This window comes from Apostichopus japonicus, chromosome 16 (assembly GCF_037975245.1).
Source record: "Apostichopus japonicus isolate 1M-3 chromosome 16, ASM3797524v1, whole genome shotgun sequence".
NCBI lineage: Eukaryota > Metazoa > Echinodermata > Holothuroidea > Aspidochirotida > Stichopodidae > Apostichopus > Apostichopus japonicus.
In genome coordinates this window covers 13309910-13331804 of record NC_092576.1, presented here as the reverse complement: position 1 = coordinate 13331804, position 21895 = coordinate 13309910, and the positions used below count along the sequence as shown (strand labels likewise).

The 21895-nt window shown below is 38.2% G+C and overlaps 1 protein-coding gene and 1 long non-coding RNA gene across 3 annotated transcripts; one reads left to right on the top strand and one right to left on the bottom strand.

Moving 5' to 3' along the window:
• Window positions 1-1008: 1008 nt before the first annotated feature.
• On the top strand, window positions 1009-5758 carry LOC139981959 (uncharacterized). The gene is made up of 3 exons (XR_011797942.1): window positions 1009-1434; window positions 1784-2003; window positions 2776-5758. It is a non-coding gene; the product is annotated as an uncharacterized lncRNA (long non-coding RNA).
• LOC139981958 (phospholipid scramblase 1-like) lies at window positions 5631-17654 on the bottom strand. Of its 2 annotated transcripts, none has more exons than XM_071994406.1 (6): window positions 17073-17654; window positions 14890-15018; window positions 10794-10937; window positions 9434-9669; window positions 7701-7821; window positions 5631-7147 (listed from the first exon to the last, which is right to left on the bottom strand). In XM_071994406.1, exons 2-6 carry the CDS (start codon window positions 15007-15009, stop codon window positions 6941-6943), a joined length of 828 nt encoding a protein of 275 aa, XP_071850507.1. In that variant the 5' UTR covers window positions 15010-15018; window positions 17073-17654; the 3' UTR covers window positions 5631-6940. The 2 variants fall into 2 exon arrangements, with proteins under 2 accessions (XP_071850507.1, XP_071850508.1); XM_071994407.1 differs by having other exon boundaries at window positions 14890-15027; window positions 17074-17654.
• Between the last annotated feature and the right edge of the window lie 4241 nt (window positions 17655-21895).

Here is a 21895-nt window from a genome sequence, read left to right as displayed (position 1 = left end):
TGCCCCTGTCAGTCTTGTTTCAGGCGCTACGTTAGAATGTTCGAGAGCTCTTTTATATTATTCGATGAAGAAAATGGCCTCATGCAGGCTTTTGTAGGCCTATACGCATGCAATACACAATTACACATAGTTGCATTCCTAGGTACCGATTGCTAGGGCATCCAGGTGAAACGTGTATTAAGCATTACCCTGGTAACATGAGATTCTCAGCTGTTCGAAGGAACATGTACGTGTGTAGGCCTACTATAGGGCCTATGTGAATACTACGAGGGTGCATATATGTACTATATCAATACCGTGGGCGCAATAATACATTTTGTTGTTATAGGGCCAATGGAGCCTACAGTCAACTATTCTTGCTTTATAAAGACGATTTATTTGAAAAGATCGCACTGCGTTTATGGTAGGCGAGAAATGAAGCCAAAAAAGAGCCGTACATTCACGATGATGCATAAATGTAGGCATGAAAATATTCTTATCCCTGGCATTTGGTGGGGGATATGGTGTATTACATCCCCTCCACCCATTTTCATGGGGGGATATATCCCCCTCCCCCCCCCCAGGATCGCCGCCCATGCAGACTACTACTAAAGTATGGATACAGTTTTGCTTGATATACATTTTAATATATTGGGTCGTTTGTTGTTGTTTAATACTTACTTCTTATACAATGTAAACGTGTTTACTTATTCATTTTCATTTTCTGATTAAAATAGGTGGAAAATATAAACAAATACACAAGCAATTTTGTTGCGGTTTTATTGTTCCTTGCATTGTTAACTATACGACCCGTACTGGCATTGTTGACGTGACGAACGCATCCTTGTGGCATATCGAGTTGCAAATTTCACGCTTGCATATGTCTTGTTACAAGAAGCATATCGTTAAAGTTGACAGTAGTCGACTGATCACACGTTATTATTATTAGTATACCATGTGTGTAATAGGGGTTAGAGTGCAGCGCAGCAACATTGAACCAGGGAGTTGTTATGGAACTCCCTGATTGAACGGTAGCAATTATTGACACAGTGCATGTAGCGTGGACTCCACATTCTATACTGTTGCTTGTGGGCGGAGCTTATCGTCTGCAAACTTCGACCAATGTTTTGCAAATTCCGATACATACAGTGTGTACTTTCGTATGCTATGAAGCTGTGAATGTAAGATGAACAAGCGAATGACATTGGTATAACAAATAACGCACAGTGAAAGTGCAGAACACAGTATTTCACCGTGGCACCGTTGAATGTGGTATTGCGTTCACATTTGGATAATCTGGTTTGAATTATTCGTCCTACTTAGTTCGTATCGATATTGTTGATTCGTTGGGATATATTTAACTCCTCAGCATGTCGTTTTGATTCTTAGCATATCAAGGTTTTAATATTGAAAAAACTGTACACAGTGAGGAAGTAGTTTCCTCTCCTAGTAATAGTAAGTATTGTAGACATACTTGTTATAGTAGCCTCGTACTATAATTTACTGTATTCTTTTAGTCTGTACTGTTAATGAGGAGATTATGTCCATTTGTTCTTACCCTAATAGGTGGGTACCGGTGATCAGAATCATATCGATTTCAGTAGCTGCTTGAGATATTGTTACCAAAAGATGACCGCATTATTGCTCAAACATTTAATTAAGTGGGATTGAAATGTTCATTTTGGTTGATCACTCGAACACTAATACCCCATTACCAATGACTGTCAGATTTCAAATAACCTCATAACAAAAAAAGTCAAAATAATTCATTTCTGACATTTTTCTTTCCATGTTGTACATAAAGGATGAAAAACCAAAACAGGTGATGGCCAAATCACAACCCTCAAATATGTGAGAAACATTTCTACACCTAAGACATTGAAGTTGTTGTCCTATGGAGGAGCGCTGCTGACTCTCCAGCGAAGCTTGGAAATTGGGTAGAAATAAGCCACGTTGATATTAATGAAAGTGATGCTTTCTACCAAAAACCATCGGTGGCGACCACCCAAAACACTCAAATAACAGTGAGTCAAAATACTGTAACTTCGTTAAATGATGTAGAACACTCATTCTGGTAATTTTGTGATATCAGTGTTCTTACTTGTTAGGTCACACAAGTTCAGTCAGGGCTCCATATAACGATCATCCATTGGCCACTTATATTACAAATAGGTGATGGACAACCGACAGAAACTGTTTCTCATGTATTTCTGACATTTAAAACAAAAATAAAAACAGAAGGAATTATTGAACAAAGTGTAAACATATAATGTCCTCTTCAACAGCAAATGTTTCCTTTGGACAACCAAATAAGACACTAATTCTCCAATGGACAACCATTAATTTTCTTCAAATTGAGGCTTCATAATATGCTAGTGTGAGCTGTGATGGTGCATGCCAAACTACCACTCTCTCTGCATGTGTCTCTCTGTTTGTATGTCTACCTGTCTGTCTATACACAGTACATACTGTCTATTTAGATGTATGTGGTCAAGAACGTGCACTCAAAAGATCATTTAGGTGTCATAAAAGGCCATTGTTTGAATATAGTCCCAATCATTTCACCATTATATAGGATTTAACTCTAGCATAAGGCACTGCATAAATAATTATATAAACACTAAACATCAAAACAAAATTCAAAGCTCCGTATAGGAATGCATTCCTGTGCACCTCTCTGCATCGAAATTGCACAAACATGAAATGATAGTGTACTACATATCCATGCTTTCCTAAAAATCATTTATTCACAAACTATTCATTTCTTTTTACATGTAAAACCAACACCTGCATTAGAGACCAACCTAAACATCACTGGGTAAACTGTGGAATTAAAGACGAAACATTCCTACTACTCTGCTCAACTGATCATGACACAGTGGAATGTAAATCCACAGAAGAGACATTGTAGAAACTAAGTTACTAATGCTGCCTTATCCAACCCTCATAAAGGACATAACTCCGCCGCACCTGTTTAAAGATAAACCAAAAAAATCACAAAGTAGCGTTTTCCTCGACTTGCAGTGTGCATTTTAAAGCGGCTAGCGATAGAAGAGTGGATTACAATGTCTTAAAGCAGCATTTTGCGTCCTCGACTATGGTATTTCTCAACCTCACTGACTCCACTATGCCATAACGACATACATAACTAGCTTATCTATTTATATTTTACTTCAAATGGTGGCATAAAAGTCGAAAAAATTGCAACTTTCAACTGTGTTGTTCTCCAAGATATTTTCCGTTGGGAACCCAATAAACCTCGCCCATAATATGAATATTTAAACACTACGAACGTCATTGACAGATACGTAATATAACACCACGCTTGATTTGTGTACAGTCTATATGGCAGTTGTACCAGGGAGTTGTACCAACGCAAAGTCTTGAATCTATTTTTAGCAACGGCTCATAACTACACCTGCATCTCTGATTGGTTGAATTCAAACTAGTGGGTTTGGGAACGGAATGCGATTTAATTTTGTATGTGGAATACTCGCTAATTAACGTTTTTGGCAGGAAAAAACTTGGCTAATATCTTAATTTGCTGTTTTGTGATTTGATGTATGTAAAAAACTCGATGGACATGTCAAAAAAGTAGAAAACGGCGACCAAACGCAAAATGCTCATGAATAAACATACTATTTACTGATTGGTGGAATTCAAACTAGTGGATTTGGAGATATGAAAACTTTGTCGAGGACACTTTTACTCGTTATCGATATAAATCGTTAATTACTCGCTAATTAACGCTCTTGGCAGGATGAAACTTGGATGGTATCTTAGTTTGCTGTTTTATGATTGATACATGTAAAAAAATCGATGCACATGTTAAAAAGGTGGAAAAAAGCGACCCAACGCAAAATGCTGCTTTAATATTTGAAGTTGGTTTAGAATCTATTGCATGAACAGTTTTCTTTTACGAAAAGTATTTTTTGGGGCTTTGTTTAAAACATTCTTCAAATATTTTCGAAGAACATAAAATCAATTAGCAAGAGCGCCCCTATCAATATCGCCTTCGTTTTCACTTCTAAGTTCATCGGGAATTGGATACCAAAGTTGTCGGCGTCAGTATACGCTTCCTTAACGTATTATCCTGACCATTGCTTGTTGATGTCACCGACCTGTTCGATCTCATCTGAGGAGAGTACCTTTGGTGTGTAAACGATGTCCAGTTTCCAGCCGCTTCCATTTTGACAAAAAACGTTAATTTCAAACTAAATTATATATATATATATATATTTTTTTTGGAGGGGTGGCTGAAAATTTTCTGCAAAGACTGTTTGGGTGTAAAGCCAGCCGCACAAGGGCTTGGCAGCATGCGATCTGATTCAACTGCTCGACCGTTGTATCGTAGACAAATTGTGAATATTCGGGGAATATCCTATGAATGTCCCTAACACTACGAATGATCAAACTCAATAGAAATGGTTTCCTCCGACTGGCAGTCGGCAATGGGCGATGGTTCACGGCTTTAAAGCTGTAAAATTTCATAAAATTGTAGCCAATAACGGTGAAATAATTTTTGCATGTAACATACATGGGTTGTGAACAGAAGATACCGTATAGTCGTTGTGTGCGCTTATCAGTCGTTCAGTGTGTTGGGAACCAGTTCCACGACTTTTCGTCTTATCGGTGGGTTATACATCTTTTTCAGACTATTGTCTCACTTTATGTGACTTGACTACAGAGGCACAAGAAACTATACTTCGTAGTGGGAGGGGAGAGTGGAAGTATGGCGTTAGCCTCTCCAGAAATAAAATCATGTATAGGCTCACTGGCCCTGTCCCATCCACTGGCGAACAAACTGATAGGCTACCCAAAATATAATAATAATAGTGTTTATACAACACCTAATTGTATTCTGGTCATTTGATTGGTCAATTGCTCGTTGATTGCATGCAAAATCCGCTCTATTCCAATCTATGAAATAGAACCATGGGTTATACTTTTTTTGGTAGCACTTTTTTCAATGGTAAGAGAGCAGAGAAACCATTCGTTGAAAGATGTAATTTGTTCCATTCAACTAGGCTGCGCCTCGTTGAATGGAACATTCCATCTTTCAACTCATGAAATATTTGCACTATTGCACGAATGGAAACCATTCATTATTTGTATAATAGTTCATAGTTTTAACAATGGTAACATGTTGGCATAGGTTAGGGAGTTCAGCTGGTTTTTCAATTGTATTTAAATCACGATTGGTTCTGTTTTTATGATAATATTTTGCGTGTTGTTTTTTGGCATCGGACATGAAGTATTGTATCTCCTTTTTTAGAGTAATAGTAATTTCTCTTTCTTAGATATCGGACATGAATTGTTTTATCTCCTTTTGGAGTAATATTATTTTTTTTTTTAAGTATCTGACATGGAGAATTTGATCTCATTTGTTTCGGGTTTATTCTTCAACATTGTTTCCAAAGTTTGCAAAATATAGCAGCTTACATTTTACGAAAATTTCTCAATTTAACCATGCACCCCTTCCCTCGACGACATCTCTCCCCCTCCCATAGTGCAAACATGGTGATTACAAGAAGCCCTGCTGAATAACTTAGTTTAATGTCAATTATACCGTTAGCCTCGAAACCTATATCTCCCCGTATCCCCTCGGAACGTAAATCGCAAGACTCAAAGAAAAGCACGTGAAAGGTAAATTAATTTCCACGATTTCTGTGAAATGCATTACAAAACTTTTCAATGAAAACATGGCGTGGTATTGTAGTTTCAGCAAAATGTATAGAAAGAAACAAAAATAGAGTAAGGCTTATAAACAGGAAGTTATTACACAATGAATAAAACAATATGAAATAAATGGCCCTATATACCGGAGGTGTGACGTCATCATCGACCTTGCACTCACATACGTAAGATACTTAGGTTATAATACGTTAATGTATGTATCCTTCATGGTAAAAGAGACATGTTTTGGTGTAAAAAAGTCTCCGTAAGCAACTGTTGACTTTTGAATATTTAAAAAAAACTTAGATTACTAACGTTCAGTAGCTCTTTAAACAAATAACAATAAATGTTTCCTTAAACATTAGCTTCTCTGACTCTATAGACTTTAAAAATATTAAAATATGTATATATGAATATCTGATTAACTCACGTATAATATGTGAGAATGAAGCTTTTGAGTACAATGAACTTGAAAGTCGTATGCATTTGTTAGATGTATGCATCAATTAGGGTGTGGGGGGCATTGACTTAAGTCGTGGGGCTGGCTCAGACCTGGCAACACCACTCCCTGGTAAATTCATCATAGAACCCTTACGGTCAATCTGCTGTCCCCGTGTAAGGGTTTCAGTCGCCAACACTACACCGGGGTTCTAAAGCAAGGCAGGGGTCCAGTTTCCTCGGGCCCAACCACCCCCCTTCATCTTTCCGTCACCAGAGCTTACGCCATCCTCCAAGCTAGTGAAGTCAAACGGGTTCTTAAACGGGAAACGTAGCTAAATTCATTGACATTAGGTTCATATAACATTAACAATGATGATATTTGAAATATGCAAATATAATTAATACGACTTTATAAATACGGTGAAAATGCAATGTTGATCTTTACATATAGGCATAAATAAACAGAACATAACATAAAAGTGGAAATTGCATAACATAGACAGGCTACATAAAATTATCTGGATATTCGTGTATAATTACAATATGTAGGCTTACATTGTTGGTGACATGACACTCTTTAAAAAATGCATACGGAACCTAGATTTATGTTGCGGGAAATGTTGGTTCATTCATATGCAGGAATCTAAAAAGCTGGTATGACATATAGATTTACTTTTAACGATACGGGAGGGTTTCAATCTGAAGTGGGGCAAATGATGGAGGGGGCAGTAGGTCATGTGATTCGATTTGAAAAGGGGAGGTGTGGTGACAGGGGTGTAAATCAGAAAGTTTACCTCAATACAAATAGATCCTGAGTGCTTTGGGACTTTGTTTAAAACATTCTTCACACCTGATTATAGTTCTGTTTCCCTTCGAAGAACATAAAATCAATTAGAAAGAGCGCCCCTATCAATATCGCCTTCGTTTTCACTTCTAAGTTCATCGGGAATTGGATACCAAAGTTGTCGGCGTCAGAGGACAATTCCTTCAGGTATCCTGCCCATTGCTTGCTGATTTTACCGACCTGTTCGGTTTCATCTGAGGAGAGTACCTTTGGAGAGAGAGAGAGAAAGAATTATAAAGAGAGAGAGGGGGGAAGGGGTAATTTACTTTCAAAATGAGGGTATAGTTGTACATTAATAGAGGGAGAAGACGTGGATTGAAGTTGCGGCGAAAGGCGGGTGAGGGAGGGTGTGGGACAGGGGATACGGGGAAGGGGATTAACATTTGTATGCAATGAGATAAGTAATGTCAATTACTCTGCTCACACACTGATTACATGATTTATATACAATTCATTACAAATTTTGCACATGGAAAAATGAAGTTGAATGTCATTCAAGGGTGCTCCGCTGTTGATATGAAGTGCAAAAAAAAAAGAAAAAAAAAATAGTACGGTAAGGAGTTAGAATTCATAAAATGGATCATGAATAAACAATAACATGGAATTTATCATCCTACACTATAGGACATGACATCATTAAACCTTAAAGAAGCAGTCCAGAGATCCCGCATATTATAAAAAAAAAAAGGCGTTATAGGTGTAGAACCAGTTTGAAGTCCATCCATCCCCACATTGGTACTCCTGGGGTTGAAATACTTACTTGGAATTCCACGTCATTGGTGCAACAAACTGTCTGGCAGGTACAGTATGGTCCTCTTATTTTAAGCAAAGTTTCACGATTTTCGTCCAGAATCGCATAATAAGGCTTGCAGAAGCTTTTCCTGCAGAACGAAAAAAAAAAAACAAGCAAAATTTAGGACTGAATCAAATTAATGATATATTTTCATTGAGTCTTGTGTTATCCAATTTCCAACAGCCTAAAGGATATTTTATGAAATGAGTAAACAAGTTATCAGCAATGCGACAATAACTGCAATATAGGGAAATACTTTGCAAATAATTAACAATTTGTATCATATTTTAGACCCTGAAGTAGTACTTGACATACCAGACAACTGTACGGAATTGATATCCGATCAAAATTTCCTTTTATTATTTTTTTTTAAACATTTCATGAGATGAATCTGGTCTAAATCCCCTCAAAGTTTTGGTATTTTCTAGAAATAGGCAGATTTTTCATCAAACAGCGATGTTCGCATCACTCATCGAGGGTGTAGTTCCTTGTATTGTTAACAATGTCTGGTATGTATGGTCCGTATGTACGTCCATGGTAACTACTGCTATATATTAGCCTGCATCTCTGTTGACGTCGTATTCTGGAGCCAGTTGTTAAAGGCAATGAAGACTCGCCCCAAACGCGTGCCGCCCTCTGAAAAATATAACTTTCCGTTGCTTGCTAGTGAAGTTTTGCTCTTGTCGCTACAAAATGCAGACAGTAATAAAACGTGATATCTTGTTATCTTTAGCTGGACCTGAGATGTCCATCGCTGTATCGTTTGTACACTGTGCTATGGGTAATGACCGCAGCTGTATGTACAGACTGTACACTAGTGTCTAATTACCGACGGCAGCATGCAAGTTGTGTGTGTATTTTCTGGGATCGATGGTGGTGTCTAACACTTCTGTTACACCTCATTCGAAACTAGGTCAGTTTACCGGCATTAGACGTCTTCTTTTTTGCGCGAGTCTTCACACCCTTTAAATACGCCTCACACACGAAAACGATATCCCTCCCTGTACGCTCCCTATTGATTTCACAGACCGAACCTTCAACAGTTCTTGTACATTGGGAAAGAAAGTCCGAACGGGAAGCTAAAAGGCTTTAAAGTATTTACAGCTCTAAACAACCAGAGAGATAAAGCCTATGGCATTTTTACAATCGAAGTTTGGTGAAATCGGCCGAATTTTGTTCTCATTACTTTTCTACATTTATTTTTATAATTTACAAAATTGTCCCTTTACAACAGGTTTCCCCCCCCCCCAAAAAATGAGTGGGGAGAAAGGGGGATGGTGGTAACTTAGTCATCCATCTGTATCCGCCCTTGTTTTCTACCCTAAAAATGACACTACGTAATTGATTGCGTATCTGTGTTCGATAAACATGCATGGGTGTATATGTATATATATCTATATATATATATAGAAATATATATATATATATATAAATAAATATATATATATATAAATATATATATATATTATATTTATATATATATATATATATTATATTTATATATATATATAAGGCTATATATATATATATATATATATATATATATACTTTCTATGGGTATACAATAGTACAGCAATACAGTGATACATCCCCCTGTAAACAAATTTTCTGAGAACAGCCTTGTCTTCGATAGAATATCTTAAAACTGTGGCACTGTTCTTAAAACGTGAAATCATCCTTTCTGAGTATAACATATATACCTTTGAAGAACATAGCCGATAGGGTTGCCCGGCGGGGCCTCTACAGTGACTTTATGGGCGTATTTTTCGCCATCACCGCATTCAGCACAACATGAGCCACGCGCACAGCAATTGAATTCTCTGGAGACCTTCATGACTTCTTGATTCATATTATCCACAATGTGCATCTCGAAGCCTCTCTTAGGACCATACCATTGACGCATGCATTCTTCTGACTCCTCGAAAGCGAAAAAAATCTAAATTAAATTAAGAAAAAAAAAGATGAATATAAAAAGATATTTATATATATATATATATATATATATATATATATATATATATATATATATATACATATATATATATATATATATATATATATATATATAATGCAATGTCACCAAAAACAGAACTAGTATTGTTCGATATAGGTGACAAACGCCTACAGTGGAATTACGATCTTCCTTACCGGTTTCGAACCTCTGGACATACAATCAGCGTCCATAGCCTAGTGGTTAGGGTGTCCGCGTACAGAGCGGGAGGCCCGTGGTTCGAATCCCGGTGGAGGCTGAAAGTTTTTACACTGTTCTTGATTTTCCAACTCATTACGATTTTCATTTATATATATATAACGAGTCGGAAAATCAAGAACAGTGAAAAAACTTCAAAAGTGATGATATCGTATATTTTTGATATTTTTTGATATTGATTTTGCCAAAGTTACTGGGATAAACATACAAATCATACGCTGCTCTTTGAAGTTGTCAACAACCTCTATAGTCACCTATGAAACTACATTGTTACGCAGTTCGTTAATTTGTAAAGTGGTCTATATTTATCATATTTTCTCGAGACAGGTAGTTCCATTCCTGCTTTCTTAACATCTAAGACACACAAATAATCGTATTTGGTAACATAATCTTATAGAAAGATGTTGTCCTGTTGATTTTTGGATATATTTTCCTGAGCCTCCTCCCCCCTCCCACCCCTCAAAAAAACGAACGATATATGGAATTTTGGGGAAGGGGTCCAGGATATCAAAATGGAACAGGTTTTGTCCCTGGGGTCGTTATAGCCGACTGCTCACTTGAAGGAGGTGGAGGGGGGGGGGGGGCTGTGGTCCACCTCCCTTAAAATAAATACACGTGAAATAGTGGTTCCTGAGGAATATTAGCCAATAATATTAAGTCTAACAAACAGGTCTACACAAAGTTGTGCTAATAACGATCTTCGTTAGATCGACTAGGGAAATTGAAGACTGGGGTGTGGGCGGGGAGGGTACTGTGTAGGGTAGGGTGTACGGGGTATGCTCCCCATATACCCCTGCACCAGTATTATATACCTCCTAAGATGAAGTATATACTGTATAACGTATACGTACCTGTTGACCGAGAATATTTTTCACTTGATATTTGTTTGGCGTTTCCCAGGTGGTGAACATCTCCAGTAATTCAACTTGTTGGTGGATGAGGACTTGATCAAGTTGACTGAGATACTCCAGTCCTGGTGGACAACCCATGGTTGCCTAGGAAGCGACAACGAAGTAATAACAATATCAGTAGTGGCTTTGGGGGAGGGGGAATAGCTACAATAGTTAAATAACAGTCTTAATTAAACATGGGTATTTCCCCCTTTTATACCCTCTTTCAATTCTTAACAGGAACGAGGAAGTTGAATCTCAACTTCGCCGAATTTGTTTGCAAAGAAAACATATAACACTCCATTAAAATTGATGGGAAAGAGAGAGAGGGGGGTCTGGGGGTTGGTCTGGGGGTTGGTCTGGTGGTTAGCCTCCCCAAGACAAGTAACATTTTAGACGTGAAATGGTGCATTGTGGATTATATTCATTTTTAGACTACAAATTAGGTCTACACGCAAGGACTTTGGGAAATATCAATTTGTAAGTTTTTAATATATATTTAAGGGGAGAGGAGAGGTGTGGGGAATGGTGCAACCTACCCACCACCAGTCAGATCCACAGAAGAGATTGAGTGAATCAATATTATCATAATGAAAGTCGAAAGCGACTTAGACAAGTTTTTAAACTATTCATTACAACCAATTGGTCTTTTTGCTTCTCTGATATCACACCTGCTGGCTTCCAGTTTGCACAGTGGGTTTGAAATAGACAACCCATGGTTGCACAGTGGGTTTGAAATAGACAACCCATGGTTGCCTAGGAAGCGACAACGAAGTAATAACAATATCAGTAGTGGCTTTGGGGGAGGGGGAATAGCTACAATAGTTAAATAACAAATAAAAACGCAGTCTTAAATAAAAATGGGTAATTCCCCCTTTTATAACCTCTTTCAATTCTTAACAGGAACGAGGAAGTTGAATCTCAACTTCGCCGAATTTGTTTGCAAAGAAAACATATAACACTCCATTAAAATTGATGGGAAAGAGAGAGAGGGGGGTCTGGGGGTTGGTCTGGGGGTTGGTCTGGTGGTCAGCCTCCGCAAGACAAGTAACATTTTAGACGTGAAATGGTGCATTGTGGATTATATTCATTTTTAGACAACAAATTAGGTCTACACGCAAGGACTTTGGGAAATAACAATTTGTAAGTTTTTAATATATATATTTAAGGGGAGAGGAGAGGTGTGGGGAATGGTGCAACCTACCCACCACCAGTCAGATCCACAGAAGAGATTGAGTGAATCAATATTATCATAATGAAAGTCGAAAGCGACTTAGACAAGTTTTTAAACTATTCATTACAACCAATTGGTCTTTTTGCTTCTCTGATATCACACCTGCTGGCTTCCAGTTTGCACAGTGGGTTTGAAATAGACAACCCATGGTTGCACAGTGGGTTTGAAATAGACAACCCATGGTTGCCTAGGAAGCGACAACGAAGTAATAACAATATCAGTAGTGGCTTTGGGGGAGGGGGAATAGCTACAATAGTTAAATAACAAATAAAAACGCAGTCTTAAATAAAAATGGGTAATTCCCCCTTTTATAACCTCTTTCAATTCTTAACAGGAACGAGGAAGTTGAATCTCAACTTCGCCGAATTTGTTTGCAAAGAAAACATATAACACTCCATTAAAATTGATGGAAAAGAGAGAGAGGGGGGTCTGGGGGTTGGTCTGGGGGTTGGTCTGGTGGTTAGCCTCCGCAAGACAAGTAACATTTTAGACGTGAAATGGTGCATTGTGGATTATATTCATTTTTAGACTACAAATTAGGTCTACACGCAAGGACTTTTTTGGGAAATAACAACTTTGTAAGTTTTTAATATATATTTAAGGGGAGAGGAGAGGTGTGGGGAATGGTGCAACCTACCCACCACCAGTCAGATCCACAGAAGAGATTGAGTGAATCAATATTATCATAATGAAAGTCGAAAGCGACTTAGACAAGTTTTTAAACTATTCCTTACAACCAATTGGTCTTTTTGCTTCTCTGATATCACACCTGCTGGCTTCCAGTTTGCACAGTGGGTTTGAAATAGACAACCCATGGTTGCACAGTGGGTTTGAAATAGACAACCCATGGTTGCCTAGGAAGCGACAACGAAGTAATAACAATATCAGTAGTGGCTTTGGGGGAGGGGGGTAGCTAAAATAGTTAAATAACAAATAAAAACGCAGTCTTAAATAAAAATGGGTAATTCCCCCTTTTATAACCTCTTTCAATTCTTAACAGGAACGAGGAAGTTGAATCTCAACTTCGCCGAATTTGTTTGCAAAGAAAACATATAACACTCCATTAAAATTGATGGGAAAGAGAGAGAGGGGGGTCTGGGGGTTGGTCTGGGGGTTGGTCTGGTGGTCAGCCTCCGCAAGACAAGTAACATTTTAGACGTGAAATGGTGCATTGTGGATTATATTCATTTTTAGACAACAAATTAGGTCTACACGCAAGGACTTTGGGAAATAACAATTTGTAAGTTTTTAATATATATTTAAGGGGAGTGGAGAGGTGGGGGAATGGTGGTACCTACCCACCACCAGTCAGATCCACAGAAGAGATTGAGTGAATCAATATTATCATAATGAAAGTCGAAAGCGACTTAGACAAGTTTTTAAACTATTCATTACAACCAATTGGTCTTTTTGCTTCTCTGATATCACACCTGTTTGCTTCAAGTTTACACAGTGGGTTTGGAATGTGTCCGAACGATGTTTTCTTTTTCTTCTCAAAACCCACATGTAGGAATTGAATGGAAACATTCACCAGTATGCTTAGAATATGTTGAGAGCTTTGTGGTCAAGTGGTAAAGGCAGTGGACTTGTGATATAAGGTTTGCAGGTTCGAGTCCTGTCCAGAGCATTACGTTGTGTCCTTGGGCAAGGCAAGGCACTTTATCTCAATTGCCTCTCTTCACAGTGTATACATGGGGACCTGTGAGATTAACTGTTCATTGGGCGCTGTTTAGCTGATTAAGGCAGTGGACTTGTGATCTAAGGTTTGCAGGTTCGAGCCCTGACCAGATATACGTTGAATCCTTGGGCAAGGCACTTTATCTCCACTGCCTCTCTTCACCCAGGTGTACACATGGGGACCTTTGAGATAACTGTTAGTTGGGCGCATCCCCCCCCCCCACACACACACACAAACAGGTTTGCAATTATATGTAAATAGTCGCTTATGATTGGTCGAAAGAGTTAGGTCATCACCATAGAAACCTTCACTTTGTCTGCATCCATTCGTTGCAACGAAGATATACCCGTTCAACATTACACGAAGCTTTTCGTATCTTTGAATTGGTTAGGACATATTTAGCACACTAGTTTGTTATGATTGTGTGATCAACTATCGATGCTTGATCGAAGTTTTCTGTGAAGGCATTAATCGATAACATGGCACAGTGAAAGTTTCTTACAGGGGTGCATCACACATGCGCTGTAGGCCTATGTGTGTTAATGCTGTGTACACATTGCAGTGACGGAAATGTATCATACTGCAGACTGAACTGTTTTGCGTATATTCATTCAAGACGCGTGAACGCGCGTCGTGAAGTTAATTTTAGTGTACCTATCCCACGAAACGAATTCCTATTTCAATAGAACGGCTCACGAATCTTAAATAACGTAAACACCAACCCAATGGAAATAGCTTATGTATCATAAGTAATGTCAACATGTGATCCAAGCATTACAAGTTCAAAGTTAAGGCGATTGAAGGGAAACCCCGTAACTATAGACTTAATTAAGTGTCAGTGTGTTATTCAGTTTTATGTCTTCGAACTTCCAATTGCCAAGCGATGGTCACTATTGGTGCTGACGTAACGAGCAATCTGATTGGCTGAACACTGTAATTGCATTGAACCCGATAGGGAATCAACAAAATTAGCCCGCGGGAGTGCCTCGGGTGGGATTGGTTGAATTATGCACACTTTTGTGTGGGTGTGACAAGTTACCAATGGCCAGGGGTTCATGACTTATTCTCAGCCATCGATCGGAATGATATTATAGAACTAAACGCATGTGCGGAATTATTTTTGGGGGGAATCATAAATTACTTACGGAAGGTCGATCCATCCAAGATAACCCCGCACCAGGCACTTGAAGGGTCGGTTGGGCCTTACCAGGAGGTGACGTCACCGCTGTTACACCTGTCATACCAAACTGTGGAGTATTCGCCATGGTCGGGATCTATATAGTTAATGTTGAAAAACGCAATTCAAACAGGATCGATAAGTTCAAGAGTCCACGAAGCTTTAATATGCCAATTGTATTTGTGATAGTGATATTGTCTAGATTACCTCTAGTTCTGTCCGCTCAGAATATGCTTCAAAGCAACTCGCAGTGACAATACAAACAGTTCTTAACCTGGTTGTTTATTAAACCAGGCAGAAGAGAAAGAAAGAAAATAAGGGGGGGGGGGGGGCGGATATGAGTGTGAACATGAACAGCCTACTCAAAGCATAGTTTTTCTTCCCGTATTTCAATCTTAATGTATGTACCAGACGTGTATGGTGTGTATAAGAGTATGTTAATTCTTTTCTCTTCCAATGTCGCTTGTCATAAATTTATTAAAGCAATTTTAGACCACACGTTTGCAATGAAAATAATATTTCCATATAATTCCGATAAACAGTTCTACTTCATTTTCAGGAAAGATTTCACTATCTATCACAGAGGCACTGCAACAGTTCTCAGCTGGAAGGTTAGTTAATCAGTAGTGTAACCTATAGTTGAATGAACACAATCACCTTGTTTTAAGAACTAAGAAAGGTTACTACGATATTTTTGCTTAGGCCTACTACACTGCCGCCCAGTTGCACTGTATGTCCGCTGCAGAGCACCCATATCGTGTCCGTATGAGCAGTATAAATATCATGTTCTATCAGATAACAGTTAGGAACTGCCAGCACTGTCAATACGAGTGATTTGAAGCATGAATTAGGCGGACAGTTTATAGAGGTTCAAGCAATATAATCAGATAAAGGTTAGGAACCGTTCATACTGCCAATACGAATGCTTTAAAGCATGACGCGGACGGACAGTTGAGAGAGGTATTAGCGTTAGGAATTTGTCGCAACTGGCTGACTATACATATGCAGTAAGAAAACAATGCTCATGCGGCTTAGTACTCTACGGGGAAACTCACGCTCGTAAAAATAAGGAACCATATGGTGACAGCCATGTTATTCGCATGCGCTGTTATATATACTGTATCTAATTAGTAACGGCTCTCCCAGTAAACGGCAAACCTGGTATTCATGGGTCACCGTAATGGTTAAGGCAGTCTGTATGTAGTTTTCCAAAAATCCGTTTTATTTATTTATTTTATTTCAACTTTATTTTAAGAGGGTAGCTCGTTTAGCAATAGCTAATCTTCCACGAGGCCCTCTGATAAGACACATAATAATATAAAAGTATGAAAATTTAAGAAGTCATAAATACATTAATAATGCTTAATAAAATAGTTTAAAAAAAAAAAAAAGTTTTTCAAAAAGACAAATAATAAAAAATTATTTTTAAAAAGACATATAATAATATAAAAAGTATGAAGATTTAAGAAGTCGTAAATACATTAATAATGCTTAATAAAATAGTTTTTTCTTAAATATTTAAGAAACGTGTACAGAGTAAAGAAACTTAAGAAATTTGGTAAAAATAAAAGTGAAGTAGGCCTAAACAATATCAGATACAAGGCGTTTAAATAGGTCGTAGCCATACAAGACAGAATCAGAAAGTTATACCTCAACACAAAATTGATCCTGTTTGCTATTCTTACCAAAAATTCCAATATTTTTTAAGGGAACAAAAAGTTGGCGTGAGGGCACATTTTAAGTATACATTTTTTATTCTTCAATTTGCAACTTCAGGGCACTTTATTTTTGTCATTTAAGTTTAGATTATTTCAGTGAAGGAAAGTTTCTCATTTGAAATAACCAAATAACACCATTCACTTACAAAAAAAGTTTACAAGAATGAGCACGTCTTTTAATTGATAAAAATAAACAGAAGAAACTGAACTTTTGAGAAAATTCAAATGTTGAAACTTCTTCAATTGCACAAACACATTATGATCTTAGATATTCAACTACTCAGGCTCTACAAACGTTGAAATAGTTGTTTATGTAGAACCATTTAACAAAATTTTAACAAAAGTAGGTTATCATATCCACGGCAAACATCAGTTTACCAACTGAAAGACATAAAATGATGCAGGCAACTATTTTGGTTTGGGCGATACTTACTGACAGTTACAGTTTGTTGGCGGTGACTTATCTGTCTGCCTGGTATCATTTGTATGTATTGGTATAGATGGTGCAGCTAGGCTGGTGACTGGTGACACATGTAGGGATCCACTAACAGGAGAGAACACACTTACGCCTGTTGGTAGGAGGCACAAAACGGAACCAAGAGGCAGCTTGAAACTTGTTAAACTGAAACAGAAAACTGTTGAATTATGCAGATGAATTTTTGACAGGTATTACCAGCACGGTCTACGAAATAGGAACTACCTAGTAATGTCGGTTATACTCAAACTAAAGCTAGGGTTCGTTGAGCATTTTGAATGAGTGAGCGTTATTGACGTATATAGCCATTGTGAACCAGTCAAGGTGACAATATTTTTTTCCCTTCAAGATCACACCTGAAAAAGCACTTCTTTCAAGAGCATTATAATTTTCCCTTTTTTTTTGCAATCGAGTTGTAGATTTTGTAGTCAACATGTTTTATCGCTTTACTCTTCACCAGTGCTTTTAATCGTTTTTTCTATCTCATATTCCTGTATATATCTATATATGGTATATGTGTTTACTTTTTTATGTATTTTCTCCATTTATGTAATTGTATATTCTAGATTGTTTGTAAAGCGCACAGATGCATCGCGCGTAGTTGCGTGTCGATCAAATGAAAACTATTTCTATACGCATTCATTCTGAATTTTGGTGTTATTACTTTTTTCTCACATTTTATCTAGTTAGTAGTTTCTCGAAGTAGAGAGTTAAGTTCGGTATGCAAAGAATGTCTGTCATTGAATTAATTTTTGACAGGTATTACCATCACAGTCTACGAAATAGGAACTAACTAGTAAGGTCGGTAACAATCAAATAAAGCTAGGGTTCGTTGAGCATTTTGAATGAGCAAGCTTTATTGACGTATATAGCCATTGTGAATGATTCAAGGTGAGAAGTATATGTTTGTTCTACACGTGAACACGGACCATGGCAAGCAAAATGTCAAGTCTTTATCATTCAGCGTGTATTCTACACTGTGTATGCCATATAAATAATAAAAGCCCACGCGCAAATCACATGATAGGAGGAAGTAGCAGTAACTGGCCAGTGTCACATTCTACTAATAGCAGTCAACAAATAACACTGTAGTTGCGTGACGATCAAATGAAAAACTCTTGGGCAGAAAACACTTTTTTTCACATACATTTGTTTCATACCAGTCTAGATTCTCCAAGCGATTGGCTGGCACTACGTCATTGACTGCTGCTTCGGCCTGCATGGTTGTCATCGTCGTCAGATTCATCTGTTTCTGGCTCAAACCTGTATTTGTGTCTCCCTAAGGTTGAAATTCGAAATCTTCATCCCTATCCATCCATCCATCCATCCATCCATCCATCCATCCATCCATCCATCCATCCATCCATCCATCCATCCATCCATCCATCCATCCATCCATCCATCCATCCATCCATCCATCCATCCATCCATCCATCCATCCATCCATCCATCCATCCATCCATCCATCCATCCATCCATCCATCCATCCATCCATCCATCCATCCATCCATCCATCCATCCATCCATCCATCCATCCATCCATCCATCCATCCATCCATCCATCCATCCATCCATCCATCCATCCATCCATCCATCCATCCATCCATCCATCCATCCATCCATCCATCCATCCATCCATCCATCCATCCATCCATCCATCCATCCATCCATCCATCCATCCATCCATCCATCCATCCATCCATCCATCCATCCATCCATCCATCCATCCATCCATCCATCCATCCATCCATCCATCCATCCATCCATCCATCCATCCATCCATCCATCCATCCATCCATCCATCCATCCATCCATCCATCCATCCATCCATCCATCCATCCATCCATCCATCCATCCATCCATCCATCCATCCATCCATCCATCCATCCATCCATCCATCCATCCATCCATCCATCCATCCATCCATCCATCCATCCATCCATCCATCCATCCATCCATCCATCCATCCATCCATCCATCCATCCATCCATCCATCCATCCATCCATCCATCCATCCATCCATCCATCCATCCATCCATCCATCCATCCATCCATCCATCCATCCATCCATCCATCTATCCATCCATCTATCCATCTATCCATCTATCCATCCATCTATCCATCTATCTATCCATCCATCCATCTATCCATCTATCCACCTGTCCATCCATCTATCCATCTATCCATCCATCCATCTATCCATCCATCTATCCATCCATCTATCCATCCATGAATCCATCTATCTATCCATCCATCAGTGTTCATCAGTGTTCATATCAGTGTTCTTACTTGTTAGGTCACACAAGTTCAGTCAGGGCTCCGTATTACGATCATCCATTGGTCACTAATATTACAAATAGGTGATGGACAACCGACAGAAACTGTTTCTCATGTATTTCTGACATTTAAAAAACAATAAAACAGAAGGAACTATTGAACAAAGTGTAAACATATAATGTCCTCTTCAACAGCAAATGTCTCCTTTGGACAACCAAACAAGACACTAATTCTCCAATGGACAACCATTAATTTTCTTTGAATTGAGGCTTGATAATATGCTAGTGTGAGCTGTGATGGTGCATGCCAACTACCCCTCTCTCTGCATGTGTCTCTCTGTTTGTATGTCTACCTGTCTGTGTATACACAGTACCGATACTGTCTATTTAGATGTATATGTGATCAAGAACTTGCGCTCAAAAGATCGTTTGGGTGTCATAAAAGGCCATTGTTTGAATATAGTCCCAATCATTTCACCATTATATAGGATTTAACTCTAGCATAAGGCACTGCATAAATAATTATATAAACACTAAACATCAAAACAAAATTCAAAGCTCCGTATAGGAATGCATTCCTGTGCACCTCTCTGCATCGAAATTGCACAAACATGAAATGATAGTGTACTACATATCCATGCTTTCCTAAAAATCATTTATTCACAAACTATTCATTTCTTTTTACATGTAAAACCAACACCTGCATTAGAGACCAACCTAAACATCACTGGGTAAACTGTGGAATTAAAGACGAAACATTCCTACTACTCTGCTCAACTGATCATGACACAGTGGAATGTAAATCCACAGAAGAGACATTGTAGAAACTAAGTTACTAATGCTGCCTTATCCAACCCTCATAAAGGACATAACTCCGCCGCACCTGTTTAAAGATAAACCAAAAAAATCACAAAGTAGCGTTTTCCTCGACTTGCAGTGTGTATTTTAAAGCGGCTAGCGATAGAAGAGTGGATTACAATGTCTTAATATTTGCAGTTGGTTTAGAATCTATTGCATGAACAGTTTTCTTTTACGAAAAGTATTTTTTGGGGCTTTGTTTAAAACATTCTTCAAATATTTTCGAAGAACATAAAATCAATTAGCAAGAGCGCCCCTATCAATATCGCCTTCGTTTTCACTTCTAAGTTCGTCGGGAATTGGATACCAAAGTTGTCGGCGTCAGTATACGCTTCCTTAACGTATTATCCTGACCATTGCTTGTTGATGTCACCGACCTGTTCGATCTCATCTGAGGAGAGTACCTTTGGTGTGTAAACGATGTCCAGTTTCCAGCCGCATCCATTTTGACAAAAAACGTTAATTTCAAACTAAATTATATATATATATATATATTGGAGGGGTGGCTGAATATTTTCTGCAAAGACTGTTTAGGTGTAAAGCCAGCCGCACAAGGGCTTGGCAGCATGCGATCTGATTCAACTGCTCGACCGTTGTATCGTAGACAAATTGTGAATATTCGGGGAATATCCTATGAATGTCCCTAACACTACGAATGATCAAACTCAATAGAAATGGTTTCCTCCGACTGGCAGTCGGCAGTGGGCGATGGTTCACGGCTTTAAAGCTGTAAAATTTCATAAAATTGTAGCCAATAACGGTGAAATAATTTTTGCATGTAACATACATGGGTTGTGAACAGAAGATACCGTATAGTCGTTGTGTGCGCTTATCAGTCATTCAGTGTGTTGGGAACCAGTTCCACGACTTTTCGTCTTATCGGTGGGTTATACATCTTTTTCAGACTATTGTCTCACTTTATGTGACTTGACTACAGAGGCACAAGAAACTATACTTCGTGGTGGGAGGGGAGAGTGGAAGTATGGCGTTAGCCTCTCCAGAAATAAAATCATGTATAGGCTCACTGGCCCTGTCCCATCCACTGGCGAACAAACTGATAGGCTACCCAAAATATAATAATAATAGTGTTTATACAACACCTAATTGTATTCTGGTCATTTGATTGGTCAATTGCTCGTTGATTGCATGCAAAATCCGCTCTATTCCAATCTATGAAATAGAACCATGGGTTATACCTTTTTTGGTAGCACTTTTTTCAATGGTAAGAGAGCAGAGAAACCATTCGTTGAAAGATGTAATTTGTTCCATTTAACTAGGCTGCGCCTCGTTGAATGGAACATTCCATCTTTCAACTCATGAAATATTTGCACTATTGCACGAATGGAAACCATTCATTATTTGTATAATAGTTCATAGTTTTAACAATGGTAACAGGTTGGCATAGGTTAGGGAGTTCAGCTGGTTTTTCAATTGTATTTAAATCACAATTGGTTCTGTTTTTATGATAATATTTTGCGTGTTGTTTTTTTGGCATCGGACATGAAGTATTGTATCTCCTTTTTTAGAGTAATAGTAATTTCTCTTTCTTAGATATCGGACATGGATTGTTTCATCTCCTTTTGGAGTAATATTATTATTTTTTTTTTAAGTATCTGACATGGAGAATTTGATCTCATTTGTTTCGGG